Raw genomic sequence first — 23,521 nt, 5'->3', positions numbered from 1 at the left:
CTCTTAAGTGAGCTCCCTGTTGCTAAATGTGGTCTTATTTCGCCTTCAAATTATTGTAGCATTTAAACCTTTTTAAAATTCTACCCATTGTGAGCTTCCAGGAAACCACGTCCTTGTGGTTCACTCCGACTGCCCTGGCTACTCTTTCTCAATCTCCTTTGATGTCTCCACTTCCTCTACCTTTCCCTTCCTTACAAGGTAATTCTCAGAACCCTCTTTTTCTCCCAGTCTCCACAGCCTCCCTGGACAATCTCACCAACTCCAATGGCTCCATGCTCTGACTGGGACCTCCTTGCTGAGGTACAGATGTAAATATCTCACTGCCTTGGGACATCTCTTGTGTCCAAAACTACTAGGTCCCTCTCCCCCGAGTTCTGTTCCTTCTCTGTGTGGTCATTCTCTTGGGGAATGGCACGACCACACATTGAGATCTACCATGAAACCTTGGGGTCATCTTTGATCTCCCATCCAGCCGGTAACAAAGGTCATCTGACTCAAACTCCTTAAAAATTTCTACTCCATCTCGCTCCATCACTGAACCACCAGGGCTGCTCTTTACGTCACCCCTCCATCATCCTCCCCAGGAACTCTGAAACTGCCTCCCAGTTGGTCTCCCTTCCTCCAGCTTTGCCTTCATTCAATCTAGTCTCCACGCTTGCTGCTAAAATGAGCTTTCTGAAATGCAGAAATGCAAATCTGATCAGGTCACTTGCCAGCTTGAAATCTGTCATCCCTGTTTTCAGAAGAAAACCCAAACTCCTTAGTGTGGCCATGAAAGGCTCTGCAGGACCTGGCCCTCCCTCCCTCTCCAGTCTCACGTCTCATAAACCCTGTTCTCATTCTCCAAGCCCTACTTACGTTTGACCACTTGCTGTTCTGCGTTTCCAGTGGTCCATGACCTCTCATGAGGTTGCTGTCTAGAGGTTGGCCAGGGCTGCAGCCATTTGAAGCCTGGGGCTGGAAGATCAGCTTCCAAGGGGCTCACACACATCCTGGCAAATGGTGCTGGTTGTTGGTCGGAGGACTCAATCTCCCCACATGGGTCTCTCCACGGGCTGCTTGGGTGTCCTCACAACATGGTGGCTGGTTTTCCCCAGAGAGAGAGGGAGAGAGAGAGAGAGAGAGAGAGAACCAGGTGGAAGCCATCCTTTTGAGGACCTAGCCTCAGAACTCACAGCATCACTTCTACCATACTCTTTTCATTACATGCAAATAACTAAACCTAGTTCACATCCCAGAGAGAAAAGGTGGATTAGGCTCTGCCTTTTGAAGGGAGAAGTGTCGAAGAATCTGCAGACGTTTTTTTTTGTGTGTGTGGTACGTGGGCCTCTCACTGTTGTGGCCTCTCCCGTTGTGGAGCACAGGCTCCGGACGTGCAGGCTCAGCGGCCATGGCTCATGGGCCCAGCTGCTCCGCGGCATGTGGGATCCTCCCGGACCAGGGCACGAACCCATCTCTCCTGCATCGGCAGGCGGACTCTCAACCACTGCGCCACCAGGGAAGTCCTCTGCAGACATATTTAAAAATTTCTACCAAAGCTGATGATAATCAAGGGTCGAATTTTCCCAGTTCATGACAGTTGTGGAAAGTCATCTAGAGGGTGGAGAACGTGTGCTTTCCAGTGAATTCCGTGGCAGCAACAGGTCCTCAAGTTCAACACCAGTAGACCTGGAGTTCTTTACAGTGGGAGGCATTGTGCGATTCTGTTTAAGTGAAGGGAGGGTTGTAATTAGACAAATCTGAATTTAATTAATTACCAGCTCAGCCACTTACTAGCTGTGCAAGCTTGGGAATAGTACTTGTTTCCCCTGTGCCTCTGTTTTCTCATTGTATCATGGCATTAAAATAGTGTGGCTTCCTCAGAGGGTTGTTGTGAAGATTAAATAAAATAATGTATGGAAAGTTAGCCCAGTGCCTGGCATGGTAAATACTCAGTACCTGTTGATTAAAAATAATAATGTAGAAAGAGAAATTAAGGAAACACTCCCATTTACCATTGCAACAAAAAGAATAAAATACCTAGGCATAAACCTACCTCAGGAGGCAAAAGACCTGTATGCAGAAAACTATAAGACACCGATGAAAGAAATCAAAGATGATACAAACAGATGGAGAGATATACCATGTTCTTGGATTGGAAGAATCAATATTGTGAAAATGGCTATAGTACCCAAAACAATCTACAGATTCAATGCAATCCGTATCAAATTACCAATGGCATTTTTCACAGAACTAGAACAAAACATTTTACAATTTGTGTGGAAACACAAAAGACCCTGTATAGCCAAAGCAACCTTGAGAAAGAAAAACAGAGCTGGAGGAATCAGGCTCCCTGACTTCAGAAAGCTACAAAGCTACAGTAATCCAGATAGTATGGTACTGGCAACAAAAACAGAAATATAGATCAGTGGTACAGGATAGAAAGCCCAGAGATAAACCCACACACATATGGTCACCTTACCTTTGACAAAAGGGGCAAGAGTATACAATGGAGAAGAGACAGCCTCTTCAATAAGTGGTGCTGGGAAAACTGGACAGCTACATGTAAAAGAATGAAATTAGAACACTTCCTAACACCATGCACAAAAATAAACTAAAAATGGATCAAAGACCTAAATGTAAGGCCAGACACTATCAAACTCTTAGAGGAAAACATAGGCAGAACACTCAATGACATAAATCACAGCAAGATCCTTTTGACCCACCTCCTAGAGAAATGGAAATAAAACAAAAATAAACAAATGGGACCTAATGAAACTTCAAAGCTTTTGCACAGCAAAGGAAACCATAAACAAGACCAAAAGACAACCCTCAGAATGGGAGAAAATATTTGCAAACGAAACAACTGACAAAGGATTAATCTCCAAAATATACAAGCAGCTCATGCAGCTCAATATCAAAAAAACAACCCAATCCAAAAATAGGCAGAAGACCTAAATAGACATTTCTCCAGAATAGACATACAGATGGCCAACAAACACATGAAAAGATGCTCAACATGACTAATCATTAGAGAAATGCAAATCAAAACCACAAAGAGGGGGCTTCCCCAATGGCACAGTGGTTAAGAATCTGCTTGCCAATGCAGGGGACACGGGTTTGATCCCTGGTCTGGGAAGATCCCACATGCTGTGGGGCAACTAAGCCCGTGCACTACAACTACTGAGCCTGCGCTCTAGAGCCTGCGAGCCACAACTACTGAGCCCACGTACTACAACTACTGAAGCCCGTGTGCCTAGAGCCCGTGCTTCGCAACAAGAGAAGCCACTGCAGTGAGAAGCCTGTGCACCACAACAAAGAGTAGCCCCTGCTCACCACAACTAGAGAAAGCCTGTGCACAGAACGAAGACCCAATGCTGCCAAAAACAAATAAATTAAATAAATAAATTAAAAAATATATATATATATATGTACCACAGTGTTCACTGCAGCCCTGTTTACAATAGCCAGGACATGGAAGCAACCTAAGTGTCCATCGACAGATAAATGGATAAAGATGTGGCACATATATACAATGGAATATTACTCAGCCATAAAAAGGAACGAAATTGAGTTATCTGTAATGAGGTGGATGGACCTAGAGTCCGTCATACAGAGTGAAGTCAGAAAGAGGAAAACAAATACCGTATGCTAACACATATATATGGAATCTAAAGAAAAAAAATGGTACTGATGAACCTAGGGGCAGGGCAGGAATAAAGACGCAGACATAGAGAAAGGACTTGAGGACATGGGGAGTGGGAAGGGTAAGCTGGGACGAAGTGAGAGAGTGGCATAGACATATATACACTACCAAAGGTAAAATAGATAGCTAGTGGGAAGCAGCCGCATAACACAGGGAGATCAACTCGGTGCTTTGTGACCACCTAGAGGGGTGGGATAGGGAGGGTGGGAGGGAGGGAGACACAAGAGGGAAGAGATATGGGAACATATGTATATGTATAACTGATTCACTTTGTTATAAAGCAGAAACTAACACACCATTGTAAAGCAATTATACTCCAATAAAGACGTTAACAAAACAAATTTAAAAAATAATAATGGGGGAGGGGGAAGGGTAAGCTGTGACAAAGCGAGAGAGAGGCATGGACATATATACACTACCAAACGTAAGGTAGATAGATAGTGGGAAGCAGCCGCATAGCACAGGGAGATCAGCTTGGTGCTTTGTGACCGCCTGGAGGGGTGGGATAGGGAGGGTGGGAGGGAGGGAGACACAGAGGGAAGGGATATGGGAACAGATGTATATGTATGACTGATTCACTTGTTATAAAGCAGAAACTAATAAAAAAAAATAATGTAAATGTCCATCTGCCTTTCTCAGACAGCTGTTGGGTCTCCTGGAGGCAGAAGAATAAACTAGGTGGCTTTTTAGGGTCCTTTCTAGGCTCTCAATTGAGATGGCCTTAGGGTGAGTGGGGATTACCCTGACCACTTGCCACCTGACCAGCTGACTACCAGACTGCCCCTGATTTCCCTGGACACGGATCTGATGGCGGGTCCAGGGTGACCTTGATATTCCTAGCCATATGGAGTCCATCACTTACTCATATCTGTTTTTTTTTCCCAAGGTCAATTTCTTCATCTTCTTGAAAATTCTCAAGCTTCTCATTTCTAAGCTCAAAGCTCATCAAATGTGCTTCAGAGATTATAAATACAGGTGAGTGGCCTGAGGTCAGTACCCGAGACCGCGAGGTTATTTTTACCCCTTTTGGCTGTTGTGGCTAATGTCCCAGGAAGGGGGGAACATTGCATTAGTACGTTTATCTCCTGACACAAGGGTGTCAGCAAGAGCCCCTCTGAAAAAGGTGTCGTGGGATCATGTAGGGCTTTTGCCAAAGATGAGGACCTTCTGAGCCCATGAAAATGAAGTCAGTGGTGAGTAGTAAAGGGCACACACATTCCCCAGCAGGACACTGTTCAAATGCTCCTAAGAATGGGTGCTTTACGGGGACAGGAACGAGTCACATGAAGGGGAGTTTGACAGTTGCCTTCCTTCGGGAAGGAGTTGACGCAGCAGAATAAAGGATATATTGTAACTCAGAAGAGAGTCTTTGGGTATTTTTAAGACCTGGAGTAATACAACCACAAACTTTTGGAGTCCAAGGGAATACATTCTTCACACAGTCACGCTTTCTTTGCGACTTGCCTTTGCTGCATCCCGGGTTCTGCTTTCCATGGTGACAGCGGTCCCATCGCAGAGTAAGTCAGGTCATGGGTGTTTATTGAGCTCTGCATTGCTGTCACTCAAATGATGGATGAGTGAGAGAGAAAGGGCTCCCTCCCCCCTTTCCCAGTTACTCTGCTTTCTGTAGGACGTGTGCACTTCTTGGGGACAGAGGATTTTAACCCAGAGTTCCTCTCCCCTGGTAGAGATTTTAGTCCTTGTGGTAGGGGTGGAGGTGTGAGTGAGGGTGGCTCTATCTCAGCTTCTCCCTCTCTAAGGCCAGAACGGGCCCGAGCCAGGTGTGCTGGGAAGGTAGATTTTCCATTTATCTGACAAACATTTAATGAATGTCTAAAATGCGCTTGGCACTGTGCTTCAAACAAAAGGTAAATAGGAGGGGGACCCCATCTGTGAGGATCACACATTCTAACTCGCCAAGGACCGGAATGTGGGTGTGGAACGTGAGTCAGGGGGGCTGATGCTGCCGTTGACCCCAGACTGACCTTGGGCAAGTTGCTTGGCCTCCCCGGGTCTGCTTTCTGGTATGTCACATGGGAGCGTCACCCCAGACCCATCCTCTGCCTGTGATGAGGATTAAAGGAGGTCCTAGTTACACCTCCCCCAAGCTAATCAGATGTGGTGAGTGGTACTTGCCCCAGGTGTCCAGACCCCAAATTCTATCAACCTAACTCCCACCACCCCCGGGAGTTCCAGAAGGGTAAACAACACCGTTCAGGACCAGGCAAATATGTACGGTATCAGCTCTAATATTGCACAACCTGCCCCTGGCCCTGGGACACTCGGGCTGGCCTGGACCACACAGAGCTACGCTGTCTTTCTCGGCGCCTCTGGCCAAGCCTCCAAGTGGCTGACAGGCTCTCTGGCCCTTTTCCCAAGGCTCAGCTTCTCACCACTCTGTGAGGATGGAGGTCCAGGGCCAAGAGCAGGGCTTCTCCCACCTACCCTGCCTGGGTCCATTTAGGGAGGGAATCCTCTCACTAACCAGGCACAGGGGAAACCCAGGCACCATGGAAACCCAACAGAGGACAGCACTCCCGAGAGACAGAAACGGGGAAGACGAACGCCAAGGCATCACTTTCCACACAGACTGAGAGCCTAAACCCTGCCATTTTGTGCCTCCAAAGCCCACCATGTACTGCTGGGGCCATCCCCGAGCTTCAGACCCACAGTGGCCCCTACGATAGTTTTCTATCCTGGCTATTTTAAGCATCATCAGACAGCCGGCCGAAAGCCCTGATGTGTGAGCTCTTCTATTGGATGTTTGATTCAGTAACTGAGGGTTGGAGCCCCACACAGGGACTTCTTACAGGAGAGTTCCTAGAAGATTCTGATACATAGCCAGAGTCGGGGCACCACGGGACCAGATGTTCTAGTGAAATAATGCATGGAGTTTTCTGGTCAGGTCATGGCAAATGTGTTTCTAAGCAGCCTTGACATCCTCTTTTCCAGGCTCTTCTCTAGAGTTATCCAAGACGGTGGCTCTCAAACTTTTTTTTTAAATTAATTAATTTTTGGCTGTGTTGGGGTCTTTGTTGCTGCGCACGGGCTTCCTCTAGTTGCGGCGAGCGGGGGCTACTCTTTGTTGCAGTGCGCGGGCTTCTCATTGTGGTGGCTTCTCTTGCTGAGGAGCGTGGGCTCTAGGCATGGGGCTTCAGTAATTGTGGCATGCGGGCTCAGTAGTTGTGGCACATGGGCTTAGTTGCTCCGTAGCATGTGGGATCTTCCAGGACCAGGGCTTGAACCCGTGTCCCCTGCATGGGCAGGCAGATTCTTAACCACTGCACCACCAGGGAAGTCCCTTTCAAATTTTTCTGATCACGTGTCTCTATTAGTAAAGCATGGTGTCACTCATCATATATATAAATGGTCTACTGAACTATTACATGTGATACACCAAAATAAAGAAAATTATAAAGGATAGATAAAAATTTAACATACACAGAACTTCTATTATCCTCTCTTATTATATATTCTTCCAACACCAAATGGATTTCCTTGTACAGCCCTGAAGTGTGCACACCCAGTTCGGAGGCAGTTATCTCTGGAAGTGTAAATCAATATACTGGGGAGACCTTCATGGCTGAGCAGTGATTCAGGCCAGCTATTTTGGGGAGAGACACAGTAACCCTGCCTGGCATAAACAATCTGTCTGGAAACTTCCCCATCCTTATTCAAGGCAAAATCTTGAAAAGAGGAACCTGGGTGCCTGCCTACCTGGAGGCCTCCCAGCGTGAGACACCTCACCTTGGTGAGTTTGATATCTACCACCTGGGGACTGTCCTGGGGAGACTTTGGCTGAGAGTGGCCGAAGTGGCTGAGACTTTGGAGGGCTAAGTCTAACTGAACTCACACGAGACTGATATACAAACCAGATTATACAATTATTCATTCTTAGATTCTGTGAAAAGTGGGAGTGGGACCTTCCTGCTTTAGTGCCTGCACTCCTCGTAAAGTTGACACCAGAAGATCCCAAAATCCAAAGCAGTCACCAGAATGCTGCTTGGTGATCATGTCATCAAAGCAAGGTGGTTGGTGTTGAAGGATCACTGACGGTGGACTGAGAAACCACCACTGCCCTGTGGTGCACCCGTCCCGGTGAGAGGGAGGTTCATTCCCCAGAGTCTCCACCCATAGGGCCAGATGAGTACCGAGAACTTCCTGCTTTGTGACTTTTCCTGCCATTCTGGTTGGCCATCTGCTTTCTGTTTATTCTTTCTCCATGCAGAGTGCAATACAATTGATTAGCTTATGCTTATTAATTAGCAAAAAGGCAGGGCTCTGTCTCTTAGGACACACCCAGGCCACCTTATTTTACTCTCTGGGCCAGGGAATCCTACAGTGTCGAGAAGCACATTTGCCCATCTCCTTGTCACAGCAGTGCTAACTTCCTCATTTCTAAGTTCTGGGAAGGCTGCTTCCCGTCACCCCAACAGGTCATGAGCACCCCCAGCTCACACTGCCCTCCTCCACGTTGAGAGGTTCTCCTCTTCCACGTCCCCTTCCATTAGGGCCCCCTGCTAGGGTAAGGAGGAAGGGGCAATGGGGCCCAAATGCATTTTGTCCTAACTGGTAGGAACAGCCCGGCCTACAACTCTCCCAGATTTTGAAAACTTTCAGAATGTAGTTCTCAAGATTTGTGGCCCCTCCCACCCAGGAGTATATTTTGGGAAAGTTTAAATTAAACACACTTAGACCTTGCCAAAGAGGCAAGTGGCTAGGAGCTGGAGAACTTTTGTAGTCCTAGCCCTCATGCCCCGGCTTCTGTCATTCAAGAAGGAAACCGTAACCAGTCCAGCTGCCTGCCTGGTCTGGACAGGGACAGCTGAGCCAAGCCTGGAGAAAGAGCAATGTCCCTGGATTGTGGACAGACACCAGTGGACCCTCAGCTTGGAGGGAGTTCTCTGTTCTTTGTGGTTCCCAGCATGGAGGTGGCGCTCTCCTCCTAGATAAACGATCTTAACTTTCCGTGTGATGCACGGGGCAGAACTCTTAAGGAACTTATAAAGGAGAATCATTTCTTAACACGCTAAACCCCAGACCCCTTTCTGAAAGAACTTTCAGAGAAACGTCACAAATGGAAGAAAAATAATCCAAGTCACTGAGGTTGTAAGCAACTTGAGGACAGGGACAGATTCTTTAAAAATGGTGATAGCTAAGTGTTATTGATTGCACATAATGTATCGGGTACCATTTATTCTGAGGGTTGGCCCCGTGTTATTTAATTCTTACAATGACACTGTCAGGAGTTATTACTACTAATATTTTTATTATTATTTTAACATTTCATATGATATTAGTAGTAGTATAATCCTCATTTTTACAGATAGAGAGGTTAAATAATTTTCCCAAGGCCACATCGCTAGTCATTGGCGGTGCTGGGATTTGAACCCAGGCCCCAGGTTCTGCCCCCATGTTCCGTTACCTTTGGCCCCAGATCCTCCTCCTCACTGTACTCGCTCATATGTCCAGAGCAGATGCCCAATATTTGTTGAAGAGCTAACCGACAGCAATAAACTAAAGCATTTAAATAAACAAATGACTGTAGATGAAAAACAGGCATAAACAGAGTTCATAAGAGGATGCTCCTATAGATATTTATGGATTTTCATCTGAACAGAGACGCAAATAGTCCTTTGTCCAAGGAGAATTTAGAGTCAGGTGAGGAGTGGGAAATTCCTCTGACATCCACCCAGAGAGGTGGCAGTTACTAAAATGGCCCAAAACCTCATAAAAAGATGATCATTCCTTAAAAATTCTCCTGTACTAAGTGTGAGATCTTGGATTGGATTCTGGAATGTGAAAAGAACAATAGTGGAAAAACTGGTGAAATCTGGATAAAGTCTGGAGTATAGTTATTGGCCATATGCCAACGTTAGTTTCTTAGCGTTGCTGAAGGTACCATGGTTCTGTAGGGTTTTAACATTAGGGGAAACTCAGTGAAGGGTATGTGGGAACTCGCTACATGATCTTTGCTACTTTTCTGTAGCTCTAACATTATGCCGAAATGAAAAGTTTATTTTAAAAGCATAATGTAGTAGCATGGCCCCAAGAATAAGCTGATGGTAAGACATGGGTCTGCATGTAAGTATGTGTCATTAAAACCCATATAACGCAGAGCAAGGGTCACAGACTCACAGATTTGCAAGGGCCAAGGAGGCTGGTTGGGTTGGAGAATGCGTGTTCCCTCTAAAGGCTGTAACCAACGATTGCCAAGCAGGAACTGGGGCCCAGCATGGCCAGATCTCCCCATTCAAAGGAAGCTGAAGATCTGGACCCCTTTGCTTGAAATCACCTTATTTTTTAAGGATGGCTCCAATAGCAAAAATCACTACCTAGCATAAGCAAAGACTGTCTGCAGGTCAACTATAACCCATGGTTGCCACTTGGCAACCTCTGAGCTACAGGGCTTTAAAACACTCCTGGAAATTAGACAAACAAGCAAAACCCAGAACTCTTGAAATAGTCTCTCCTTGGGAACACCTTAATGTTGCTCAGCCAAGTGAGTGTGCACGGGTGAGTGTGGGTGTGAAAGTAGGTGTGAGCTCGGCTCAGGAGAACCACGTAACCAGGGCCTGTGTCTCAGACTCCCCACTCCTCGGCCTCCCCTTGACCAGCGAGGCCCTGGGACGCTCAGCCCCTATGCTCGGGGGAGTCCCTCTCCTTGGTGACTCCTGCTGAACTGTTACAGGCTTTGGGTCCTTTTAGGGCACGAAGGTGAGGTTTTTTGTTTCATGGATAACACTGCATCTGAATGACTCTCACAGATGCAAGTTTCCTAGTAAGCACTTTCCCTTGCATAAAGTTAAACCTTCTTGAAGATACTGCCCATGAGGGGCTGCTGACCCTCTCTGTTTCCACATCTTTAACTCCACGGGGTTTTTATTCAGTGGGGAGGAAACTTCTCCTAGTTTGGCCCTTTAAGACAAGGACTTGGGCTAAAAAAATCATCACATTTAAGCTCTTTTTTTCCTAATGTATCTCAGACAGTAGCTTTGTTTATGCCCTGAATATGTCACCTTTGCTGATGTAGTTAGTTTGAAATCAAGAAGCAGCTCAATGGTGAAGAGTTGTTGTTCCCAAACGTGGCTGCTTGTCAGTATCCTGTGGGGAGTCCCTTAAGGATTCTCATTCCCAGAATCCAACCCCCAGAGGTTTTGATTCAGGGGGTTGACATTGGGGCTCAGGAAGCTATATATAGAGAGAGCCAACCAATAAAAAAATATATATTTTAAAAGCTCTGTAAGGAATTCTAATAGTCTGTCCACTTGGGAACCACCAGTATGCGGTATGGGATGTTTGGGTCCCAGCTGTGCATTTGCACGTGGGTGGTACAAAGGAATGTTTGTCATTTTTGTGTAGAGTGTATACAACAGCAAGCTTCCACACAGCACTTTTTACGAGGAAGATCAGTTTCTCATTTCCTGCTGCCCTTGCTATCACCAGGGTTGGGGGCAGCTTGGGGGCAGATGATGAAATCGTGCTTGGAGTGTGCAAGGCCTGAGTGTGAGGTCAGAAGCCCCCCTTCCAGGCTGGGAGGTACCACTTAGTGGCTGCGTGACCCTGGGCAAGTCATTTTCTTTCTCTTTTTAGGCTTCGTAAAGCACTGACACTGGAAGTCCCAAATAGAGAAAGAGGTAGAGGCACCTGCTAGCCAGGTAATAGGAAACTTGCCAAACCTGGTAAGGGATGTAATGTCCTATGGTGACAGCCATGTGCATGGAAATCTATCCATCAAGGAAAACGTTAAGATCTGTAGGTATATCATTATATGGAGGAATCCATTCATTCATTCATTCATCCAATTCATGTTTTCTGAGCATCTTCCATGAGTCAGGTGTGGGGATGCATCAGTGAACAAGACCACACTGGCCCTTAAGGCATTCAACGTGTAGCCAAGGAGACAAACGGGAAAATCAACTATTTATCAATGCCATTAGAGCTACAATAAAGGATGCACAGAAGAGCAGGAAATGTTGCCTGTTCCCAAGGTGGCTTTCATGACACATATTTGATTGCTATTTGCAGATTGGCCAAGTCCACGCTGGTCCTCATTCCTTTATTGGGTGTTCATGAGATTCTCTTCTCTTTCATCACTGATGATCAAGTTGAAGGATTTCCAAGATATATACGACTCTTCATTCAGCTGACTCTGAGCTCCTTCCACGTAAGTAGACGTCTGAACAAGGATGCCTTTGGCTTTGGAGAAAACAAAATGCCCTTGATCCAAACACACTCGAAATTGCGAGGGCCCGAAGATGGAAAGAGAGCTCCGGTTATCAGTAGGATTGATCAGCGAGAGCCTTTGGCATTAGAAGGGTGTGGAGATGGAAATGTTGCTTTAATCCTGCCAGCGTGACTCGGTGACTAAGAAGGGAAAAGTGGTTTGTTTCCTGCACTATAACAGTTGGTGTGACTCACAATCATATTCACCGTGTCAGCATGAAGCCTTTTATTCAGCACCTATTTTTGCTGGGTTCTCTGCACAGTTTGTGCAAAATGAACAGTGAGTAGAGACCAGGAGGCTCTCGGGACTTTGACAGATGTGTGTGGGATGAAACTAGAAACAGGAGGCCACCTGTGGTTAAGGTACCTTGGTGTTTTGGTTATCCAGGGCTTAAATTGTCATCCGTTACTTAGCAGATTAAAACGACAGTAATTTTTATTATTTCTCATGATTCTGGGGGTCAAGAATCCAGGTAGGACATAGTAGGCATGTCTCACCTCTGCTCCAGGGATGCTTGCCGGGGCTGAACTTTCTAGATGACTTCTCCACTCATATGTCTGGAACCTAAGCTGTGAAGGCTCAGATGGCTGAGACTGGCTGGAGTGGCTTTATTTGGGTCAAAATAAATTTCATCGAACCCCCACACTCACCAAAGGCCCAGGGGACAGAGCCTGAGGTATGGTAGGGTCAACTGGACAATGGCTCTTTTTACCTTCTGTTAGAGCTGAATTGAATGCAGACAGAGCGCCCACTGGTAACATTTTTTCATTTTGAAACCATGTTTAATTTACTTCAGTCTTTTGGGGGATTTCAAAGGCTAAAGTTTAGTCACTTGGGTTTCCTATGTTGCTTGGTCTTAATCTTCTTTAAAAAGTAATCCCAAATTAGAAAGAACAAAAAACAAAACAAAAAATTACAGCTGTTATGTCAGTAGTATTTGGTGGCCTTTTTTCCTCTGAGGACTTGATCGGTCATGTGACCCCTTGATCAGCTGATCTCACACACCCAAGGCCAGTTGAAGATAAGACGCTCATACAGAGCTTTGTGGGACAGATTTCTTTGTAGGACAGATCCTAGCCTATCAAGACTCCCTGGCAAGGGAGCATGTTTGGGTCACCCATTACTGTGTAGCAAACTCCCCCCAAACTTCATGGCTTGAATCAGAAACTATGTTATTATCTTGAATGATTCTGCAGGGTGAACCTTTTGATACATGTCATCTTTTTTTTTTTTTTTTTTTTTGCGGTACGCGGGCCTCTCACTGTTGTGGCCTCTCCCGTTGCGGAGCACAGGCTCCGGACGCGCAGGCTCAGCGGCCATGGCTCACGGGCCCAGCTGCTCCGCGGCACGTGGGATCTCCCCGGACCGGGGCATGAACCCGTGTCCCCTGCATCGGCAGGCGGACTCTCAACCACCGCGCCACCAGGGAAGCCTGATACATGTCATCTTTGAATGGGGCTGCAAACATCTGAAGGCTTGATTTGGGCCAGAACGTCCGAGACAGCTCATTCACATGGCTGGACGTTGACATGGGCTGTTGGCTGGGAGCTCAGCTGGGGCTAGCGATTAGGAACCTAAGTTCTCCATGTGGCCTCTCTACTTATCTTGTGCATCTCAGAGCGTGGCAGCTGGACTCTTAGTAGTATCCCAAGAGCAAGTGCTCTAAGAGGGAGGAAGCAGACACTTCCAACCCTCTTAAGGCAAAGGCTCGGAAGTCCCAGAATGTCACTTCTACCACATTGTGCTGGTAGAAGGAGTCACAAGGACATCCCAGATTCAAGGGGAGGGAAGTTATGGTCCATCTCTTGATGTGAAGGGTCCCATATGCCTACCAGGAGGGGAGAAATCCTTGGGGCCGTCTCTGGAGACCAGCTACCACACTGGTCGTTTGGTCCTGCAGCAGCCTGAGCTCTGTTCCCCACCAGGCACCACCGAGGAAGGCGAGGAATCAGAGCAGCTCTGCAGATGGAGCTAGAAACACACGTAGGAGCTTGTGCCTGGACAGAGGCCACGCACCTTCTGAACACCCCCACGCTGTTCCCCTCCAGCCCGCCAGGCAGAGGTGAGAGCATGGGTGGGCAGGTGTGCAGGTGTACGTTCAGTGGGTCGTATCTTAGTGACTCCACCATAGAAATTAGCACTGGACCCAACAGCTTCCTTTCCTTGCTGCTTTAGGGGACCCTTCACTCTCCCAAGGGCCTATTGCTTAGAGTATTTCACCAGCCTCCTGCTGTCAAGGGATCTTTGGAGAGACTGCCAAGTGGTGGTGACATACCGAGTGACAGCCATCTGTTCGTGGGACCGCTACCTTCACACTCGCTTCATCTAGAATGAGAGTCAACCAGACTCCAGGATGTCCCTCAAACCATGACTCAAGAACCTGAAGAAGTGAAAGACACACTTGTGATGAGGAATCCTATTTTACCCAACTCATCTGTGAGACGTCTGGCACACTGAAAGCACGCCAACCCCCTTCCAATATCTGGCAGTGAAGAGACCAGATGAAGGTGGTCTTCTGGTTGGGGGAAGGGGGCAGGGAGGGACAGATAATAACCAAGTTGACAAATGAAGAACAATTCTGGTTATTTATATTCTGAAGACTATAAAATAGAGAACTGTGATTGTGACTAGAACGGCTACCAAAAAATTGAGTGGTGGGGAAAGACTTCTCTTTTAGGAGATATTTGAGCTATGAACTGAATTTTGAGAAGCCAGTTAGGCAGAGATTTGAGGAAAGAATGGTCCAGAAAACAGAAAGTGTGGCCACGGGACCTGAGGAAGAAATGAGCCGATAGCCAGTCTCCAACATGACCCCCGGTCATCTTCGCCTCCTGGTTTTCACAGACTTAAGTCGCGCCCTCTCACACAGAAAAGGGTTGACCTGTGCGACCATTAGAGTGTTGTGGACGTGAAAGTGTGTGATGTTTGAGGCTAGGACATAAAAAGGGTTGCAGCCTCCGCCTTGCTCCCTTGGGTCACGCCCTCTGGGTGAAGCCAGCTGCCACGTCCTGAGGACACATAAGAAGTTCTATGGAGGGAGATGGAGGTTTCCTACCAACAACCAGCACCAACTTGCCAGGCATGTGAGCTGTCTTGGAAGCAAGTCAAGCCTTCAGATACCTGAAGTTCCAGCCAACAACTTGACTGCAACCAGAAGAATGACCCTGAGCGGGAATACCCAGCTAAGCCATGGCCAGATTCTTGGCCCATAGGAAGTATGTGAGATGATAAATCTTTATTGTTTTGATCCACTTAGTTATACAGCAACCTAATACATTAGCTTGAGATGCTGAAGGCACCCAGAAGGTCCGTGTGGCTGGAATATAGTAGCTGAGGGGAAGCGTGGTACAAGGTGAGGTCAGTGACACAGACTTGTACAAGGCCACATCACCTTAGCTCCTCCTGTGGTTAGGATATTGTATTTTAATCTAAGTGTGATGGTAAACCCCAGGCATGAAATGATCTATCTTTTCAAAAGAAATATTCTGACAAGAGAAAAGTGTATTTACTATCTCACAAAAATGAAAATTTCAGGATCAGGTATAGCTGGATCCAGGTACTCAAACAATATCATCAAAATCTGTCTCTGACCATCTCCAGCCTCTGCTTTTCTCTATGTTGGCTTTATCCTCAGACAGGTGCTCCCCACGTAGCTGGGAAGATGCCCTTGAGTGTCTCCAGACTAACTTTGACTATAAAGTTGGCAAAAGCAGGGAAGAGGGTGCAACTTTCTCTTCTTTCCTGGTGAAAAGAACTGAGATTGGGCCTGCTTGGGTCACATGACCATTTGGGCTGTTTATTGTGGTGATGGCCCTCCTAGAACATGAGGACCAAATGATTGACAGCCCTGCCAGAAGCCCAGGGAGTAGGGGAGGGTCAGGAAAGGATGCAAATCAGGCAAAAAAATTTAGCCATTGCCCACTGTGGACAAATAGAAATGGGACAGTCACCTTGTACAGTATTTATATAATTGAATGAATGATGTAGAACCTTTAGGGTTTAATCATCATTGACCTGTGAGCATGTAAGCAAATGCCTAGGCTGATGTGGGTGGTGAGTGTCAAAGTAGGAAGAGACCCCATGGAAATCCGAGTTAATGTAATCATTATGACTCACTCTAGTTAGTACAAGCAAGTAGCTGCCTGCCTCTTGTAGGGGCCACTAGGACTAGGGCCATTCTGTGGACTTTCCAAGTGACCGTCAGACACACCTTCTACTGAGTCAAGCTTCACGCCACCTCTTCCTTTCATTCCAGGGACTTCTTGTGGCCTTGCAGTATTGCTTTGCCAATGGAGAGGTACGTTTTCCATGCTGCCATCCTGGCTCCCTGCGAGGCTGGGGCCGGCATCCTACTGCCCCTGGAGAGTTCGGTTTACATGATGGTGCCATGGGGGGGTGTGCAGTGACCAGCACGTCCTGGGACAAATGGGTACCACAGACATCCAGTAGAGAGAGCAGCAGGCATCTTAGACCAATGGGGAAAGGTATTGGGATGAGTTTTCTTTCCAGAACCCAACCATGGCCCCGCTGGAGCTGCACTGGGAGTATCAAACTGTGATACAGTTACCAGCTGTAACTCTGGAGTCCAAAAATCTGCATTCAAGCCATGACTCACCCACTTAGGAGATCTGCATTAGTCAGGTCACTGTGGCTCTTTGAGCCTCAGTTTCCTCGTCCGTAAAATGGGAATAACAATGGTCCCTACCCTGCAGTGATACCCCAGGGATGCATGGTAAAGGTCCTATGCGTGGTAACAACGATTATTTTTATTATTAATATTATTGCAGAGCCCCCAACCAACTCTTTGCTCCCCCAGAAAGAGGCTTGAAAGGGGGAGGGGAAGAGGCCAGAGCAGTTTTCTCCTGACTTGAGGAGTTGGTGGAATTTCTGGCTCCCTTTCATCTTCCCCTCCCCCCATCCCAGGTTTAAATATGGATTTCTGTCTCCTTCCGCTAGAATGTAAGCCTCTTGACATCAAAACCTCTTCCGTCTTGCTCACTGCTGCCTTTTCTATATCTTCAAGCAGGGACCCATGATCCACCAGGCAGGTTTCAAATGTCACCTCGACACAGTCCTTTTCTGAACACCCTATCTCAGATTTTAGTCTCCTCACCCCACTGTCCTGCTTAAAGGCCTCACCGTGTCACTATCGTCTGCTCTGCTCACATGTATTTGTTTGCTTCTCTTTGTTCGTTTCCCCTAGTGAGAAGGTAGGTTTCCCAAGGGTGGTCCAGAGTAGCCACTCGATACACATTTGCTGAGTGGACACAGGACTCAGTGACTCCCAGGCAGTAACCCCGCCCTCTTCTCACCTGGCAGGTGAAGGCCGAGCTGCGGAAGCAGTGGGCCCGCTTTTTGCTAGCCCACCACTCGGGCTGCAGAGCCTGGGCCCTGGGGAAGAACTTCCGATTCCTAGAGAAATGTCCCAAGAAGCTCTCGGAGGGGACCGGCTCCGGCAAGCTGCAGAAGGCGCGGCCCTCGCCCCACGGTGGGCAACTCCTGCACTTGACTGCAGAGGGCCTGGGGGTGGCGGGCGCCCTGCCCCGCCAAGGCCACGCAGCCTGGCCCCGGGGCAGCAGCGTGTCGGAGAGCAGCGAGGGGGACTTCACCCTGGTCCACACCATGGAGGAGATTCTCCAGGAGAGCGAGATCTAGGCAGGAGCCCACATCTCTGGCTCCGCACCCTGGAGACTCCTGAGATGGGCGACGGAGGAGGCGGACAAGCTGCACGTTGCTGACCTCGCGGGTGCAAAGTCAGCCCACTTCCCGCGCACCCCGCCCACTCCGACGTGACGTCGCCCCGCCTACTTTGGACGTCTCTTCCAGGCTTGTCCTGCTCTGTACGACAGAGGCTGCGTACACTCACCGCCTCTGCGTGCCCTGTCATCCTCATCACCCCCGCAGGTGTGTTTTCCAGAATGCCACCAGCCTCCCGGGCTGGGCCCATATTCGAGTGAATGGAGCCCTAGGATACAGAGAGATGTCTGCTATGAAATAGAGGCCAGCCGCTATCCTTCCTTTACCCTTCATGGTACAAGGTGTCGATCTGAAGTCGGGTTCAGTGTGTCCAAGGACCAACTGCGAAGTGTTTTAAATGCAGAGTCTGACTCATGGCAGAGATTCTAAGAGGGTGCATCTGGGACGATGGCCGGTGATGGGAATTGTGTAACAAGCATCGCAGGTAATTCGGATGCGAGCCCACATTTTGAAAACCTGGGGCAGGATGCGCGGCAGCCAGAAGCCCCTCTGAGCTGGCGGGAGAGACCGCCGGAGTTCTGCATACAGCAGTTCAGCTGTGACACGCCTGCCCTCCTCTGACAGGGTGGACCGCACTCCGCCCCCCAGAGCCCTCTCCTTCCCTTCTCTCTTCTTCCTCTCTTGTCAAGTCTTCCCTCCCTCTCTCCATCTCAGTTCTCATCCGTGGGCAGCAGCAGTTCTGTTTGATCTGTAACGAGCCCATCCTTCCTCGGAGGGTTGGCCCCAGCACCCAGGGCCCCTCTGAAAGTTGCTCTTGGTCATTTTCTCACTTTTCTGGCTCCACCTGCCTTTCTGAGCTTGGCTTCTTCAAGCCTTACTTGCCTACCATTCTCTGCCATTTTTGGTTTGCCATTGATACCTGGATGGCTGTACCTTCTGCTCTGAGAGGTTTGCCCACTGTTCTCCCGGCCCTGAGTCCCCCACTGATAAGAGTCCCACTCGTATGGAACTGGATGCTGAGAGCTGGAGGGGACCCAGCTGAAATGAGAGGACTGTGGCTGATCTGGACATACCGAGGAGGCACCGAGGGGACTGGGGCTGTGGACCCGGTCTGCAGGTGGGGAGTACGTTGTGCCCAGACCCTGAGTGGAGGGTGCTTCTGGAGGCTGAGGAGGGCCCAGGCAATTAGGGTCAGGCTCAGTGGCTGCAACTTTAAGGCAAGAGGCTGAGGAAGGTCAAGGGAGGAATGTTCTATGGAAACAGGATGTCAGTTCTCAGGAGCGTCACTTTAACAGCGTGTAAAATGTATGTGTACGTGGGTGGCTGGAGTATGATGCTGTGGGACCAAGTCCTATATTAGGGGGAGGCGTGATATGATACTTATCAAGTAGGGGTGCCAGATTTTGCAATTAAAAATACACAATTCGGATATAAGTATACGTATAGCTGATTCACTTTGTTATACAGCAGAAACTAACACAACAATGTAAAGCAATTATACTCCAATAAAGATGTTAAAAAAATCCACAATTCTCAGTTAAATTTGAATTTCGGATAAATGAATATTATTATTGTTTAAGTATATCCCACGGGATATACTTTACGTGAAATCCAAATCCACTGCACATCCTGTATTTCATCCTGGAGTTGTCCTGGCAACTCCATTGTCAAGGATACTTTGCAGCAGGACAGAGACCAGGGTGAGGCAAGCAGACCTCAGTTCAGGTGCAAAATTTAAGAGAGTACTAAAAAACCCCCAGTCGTCAAGATAAGTAATATTTTAATGCAATATTTTAAAAAATCAAATCTGCAAGCTACAGCCCACGGGCCACTTATAAAAATGACATTTTAGGCTTCCCTGGTGGTGCAGTGGTTGAGAGTCCGCCTGCCGCTGCAGGGGACACGGGTTCGTGCCCTGGTCTGGGAAGATCCCACATGCCGCGGAGCGGCTGGGCCCGTGAGTCATGGCCGCTGAGCCTGCGCGTCCAGAGCCTGAGCTCCGCAATGGGAGAGGCCGCAACAGTGAGAGGCCTGCATACGCAAAAAAAAAAAAAAAAAAAAAAAAAAAAAAAAAAAAAGACATTTTATTGGAACCAAGGCTGGGATGAGGGTGAAGCAAGTGAGGCCATGAGATGCAAATAAAGGGTCTGGTCCTGACTGTATAAAATTTTGATATTTTGCTCATCATGGACGTTTTAACATTAATTTTTATTTTTAAACGATTGCATGAAAATATTATTTATCTTGATTACTGAGCTTTTTGTCGCTTACCTTAAATTTCGCACCTGAGGCCGGTGCCCTCCCCCCATTCCTGGCTCTGCTCTGCAACAGGGGAAACTGAAGCAATGACATTAGGCAAGTACATAACAAAGCAAAGGTTTGTTTTTTGGTGCCCAGATTGTCCACAATTCAATCATTAAAATATATGTCCTACTTTTTCCTTTCTGCAAAAATCTCTGCTGTTTCTCATCAACCCATTAGCACCTAGAAAGCTGGGCCGTGTCGTATTCCCAGCTAGTATCCAGCATAGCCAGTTCAGAGCAGGTTCAGAACACATTCATCAAAGGAGACAAGACAGAAGCGTCTTGGGAGCATCAGATGCTGTCGAGGGTCAGTTATCCAGGACCCGGCCACTGATAGAAGGAACTTTTTTTTTAAGCACTTGTAAATATGGCCTCCCCGCTTACTCCACAAATGGGGTGGCACACACACACACACTGCTGCTTGCTCTTGTTCTGCTAATGATTAACATAAGTTTATTTAATTTGATTTGTATTTTGTTGATTCTTTTACATTGGTTTCACACCGGAGCTGAAGGTCTCTGCCCCTGGAGAATCTGGTGCACTGTTCCTGGCCAGAAGTGGGAAAAAGAGCTGCAGTGTTAAGCCTGGGAACCTGGGTGGTCCATTGTCTCAGGGACCAAGAAGAGTGGGCAGAGAGGTCGGAGAGAGAAGCAGAGGTCAGAGGTCAAAAGGGTGGAAGGCAAGTGTCTGCCTTCTTCTAGACCACTCCCTAGATCATTCACTGTTGCCTTAAAGATGCAGCCTAGTGGGTCTCAATCCTGGCTTTGCAATCACCTGGGACACTTTCTAGAAACATCGATGGCTGGTGAGGCCAGAAAGCACACCAGCAGCCCAGCACACAGCTTGGACACGTCAGAAGCACTGTAGCCTTGGTTGTGGTGGAAATGTGACTGGTGGCAGCAATGGTACCTGGCACTGAGGGACCTATTGATGAATCTGTCTGGGGTGCCTCCTGGGGATGCTAAGAAATGCCCAAGAGCCACTGCACAAGAGGCTGGGACCCTGTGAGAGCAGTTTGGGTTATTCTTGACGAGTTTGTTTCTGCCCTTGAGTTTCCATGTACATGAGGAAGCAGAAGTTCAGAGATGTGAAGTGACCTCCACAAAGTCTCTACAGTGGACATCTATTTTTACAATCCACCCCTCTTATACTAACAGCACCAAAATTTTCCTTTTGGAAATCACACATCTCCCACTCTCAGTCCTTGAAGTTTGAGTCATTCCAACTCCATCCTCAGCCCCAAGGATGGGCATGAAAATCTGCTTGGCCAGCCTGAGCATGACATCCTCCTGGCACCAGATATTGGGTCAGGGATGGACGTAGAACCAATCAGAGCCAGTGAAAGACAGTCCTGGGACTCCTGACAAAAAAAGCATTTTTTCTTTCTTGCTGAAATTGGAACCACAAAGAAGTAAGCCTGGATCTGCTGGTACCCCTCTTGGGGGAAAAGCCTGGCTGGGAATGGAGACTCCACAGCAGCAAGCAGAACCAGGAGATGGAGAAAGAGCCCTGAGACCTTTCTGGAGCCCTTGGATTAAGCCTGACCTTAAAGTTGGTGCTACTCCTGGAATTTCAGTTACATGAGTCAATAATATTTGTGCCACAGCAACTGGTGTTGGGTCTTCCGTTCCTTGCATCTGGAAGAGTCTTGATGACATAGCTCATTACCACCCCTACCTCCTTCTCTTCTCTTCAGTCAAGTTGGACTTTACACTGCCTCTGAGTTCTCTTAGCATCTTCCCCACAGGGTGCCCTAGAGCTGTACAGGATCCCAGCCCAAGTGGCCCTGCCACCCCAAGCTAACAGAGGATGTGCTAATTAGGTTATGACTCTTGGGTCCTCCATGGCCAACAGAAGGTCCAGTGGCCCCTTTATGTCTCTTATTGAACCACAAACCAACACGGTTATTATGCAGTGTCTATCCTTTTAGACTCGAGTGACAAGGATACCTTGACCTCAGAGAGAAGTGAAAAGCTCCCAACTTCACACCCCAGTCAACCAGATTCAGTCATGGAGGGGCAGTGTGTGTGGAAAGAGCACTGGAGTGAGGCATTGAGCCCTTTGGTTCTATCCCTAGACCACCCTGGGTCTTTCGTCTCCCTCCGACGTGGCTCCTGGGTGGCCCGCTATGCCTGATACTGGAGGGGTATCTTGGGCAGGTTATTACTGTCCTCCCCCCAGAACCACTGGACCAGATGCTGTGTAGTCCCCTCTCACTTCCAGCTCCGATGCTGTGCAATCCCAGAATTCTCTGTCCTGTCATGTCCAGGTGAAAACTATTGAGGCAGCCTGGTGTAATCAAAGGGACTCCTGTTTGAGTACCAAATCCTACTCTTACTTCGTGGCCTTGGTGTCCTCATCTATACTGTGGGGATAATAACACCTCCATCAGTGAAATAATGCCGAGCACCCGGCAGGATGCTCATAGGAAACGCTCCATCCTTGAGTGTTATGATGACTCTCCAGTTCACCCTCCACAAAGAGCAGCACTTTCTGGCGGCGGTGATTGTGCCATTGCTGTTGCTAAAGCTGGGGTGATCCCCCCCATGCCAGCAGATGGAGATGCCCCAGCCTCAGAGGGTTGCACACAGGTTGCTCAAGTGTCCAGGACATCTGCATGTCCTGCCTTTTTCTAACCTCATCTTGGAACTTAGGCCTGGAGAAAAAATGAACTTTCAAAACAATGAACACAATGCTCTTGAGAACCCGCCAGTGGAGCTCTGAGGTGTCCCAGGCCCTAGAGCTCTGATAAGGCAGTGTGGGCCAGTGGGCAGCGCTGGCCTGGCCTCTGCTCGTTAGCTGACCCTGGGCGAGCTGCTTGCTGTCTCTGCGTCTCCTTTTCCTTGTCCCTAAAAATAGGGGCCTCAGGGCCATCTGTCTTCACCTCGCAGCGTATCAAAACTGACCTTGTCATTATCTCCTGAAACCAGCGTCTCTCCCAGGTGTTTCCCATCTCGGTGGATGACGTCACCACTCACCCGGCACCCAAGCCACAAACCTGGCTGCCATCCTTGCTCCTCCCTCCTCCCCTGTACCAGTCAGGTGGATTCTACCTTCTAAATATCTCCTGAGCAGGTCCCATTCTCTTCATCCCACTGCTGTTCCCCTGGCCCAGACCACCTGGGCGACTGTAAGAGTGTGATCTCCAGGCCTCGGTCTTGCCCCTCTGATTTATTTCTACCCTGCCAGAGGGTCCTCTGACAAACATAAATCCTTCCTACTTGAAACCCCACACGGTACTCACCACCCTCATCTCCCTGGGGCTGCAGGGAAGGCCTTGCGTGCTCTGGCCCCTGTCTGCTTTGGATGCTTATCTCACAATCCGCTCTCCCTCCTCTCTGCTCTCTGGCTACGCTGGCCTTCTCAGGGTCCTAGAACTCAAAATGCTCATTCCTGCCTCAGGGTCTCTGAGACACACTGCTTTCCCACCACCACCCTTCCCCCACGACAGTCCGCTGGGTCTTAATTGAAATGCCTCTTCATTAGGAACACCTGCCACATCTCTAGGCTAGTCGGCCCCTCCCATTGTGCCTTCCCACAGTGCTTTGCGTGTCTCCGCGGTAACCTCATCACCTCAGCCGACTCCTTCAAGGTCTGTGGTCACCTCTG

General features: G+C 48.3%; 1 protein-coding gene across 1 annotated transcript in view; it reads left to right on the top strand.

The window, feature by feature from the left end:
- Positions 1–17,567, top strand: part of GLP2R (glucagon like peptide 2 receptor) — a 46,031-nt gene extending 28,464 nt beyond the window's left edge. The window contains exons 10-13 of the mRNA XM_060081932.1: positions 4,572–4,660; positions 11,714–11,852; positions 16,168–16,209; positions 17,232–17,567. Coding sequence (XP_059937915.1) covers positions 4,572–4,660; positions 11,714–11,852; positions 16,168–16,209; positions 17,232–17,567 — 606 coding nt within the window. The remainder of the gene's footprint in view (positions 1–4,571; positions 4,661–11,713; positions 11,853–16,167; positions 16,210–17,231) is intronic.
- The last annotated feature ends 5,954 nt before the right edge of the window (positions 17,568–23,521 follow it).

Source organism: Mesoplodon densirostris, chromosome 18, assembly GCF_025265405.1.
Source record: "Mesoplodon densirostris isolate mMesDen1 chromosome 18, mMesDen1 primary haplotype, whole genome shotgun sequence".
Classification (NCBI taxonomy): domain Eukaryota; kingdom Metazoa; phylum Chordata; class Mammalia; order Artiodactyla; family Ziphiidae; genus Mesoplodon; species Mesoplodon densirostris.
The sequence above is the reverse complement of the archived record's forward strand: the minus strand, read 5'-3'. Positions and strand labels throughout refer to the sequence as shown.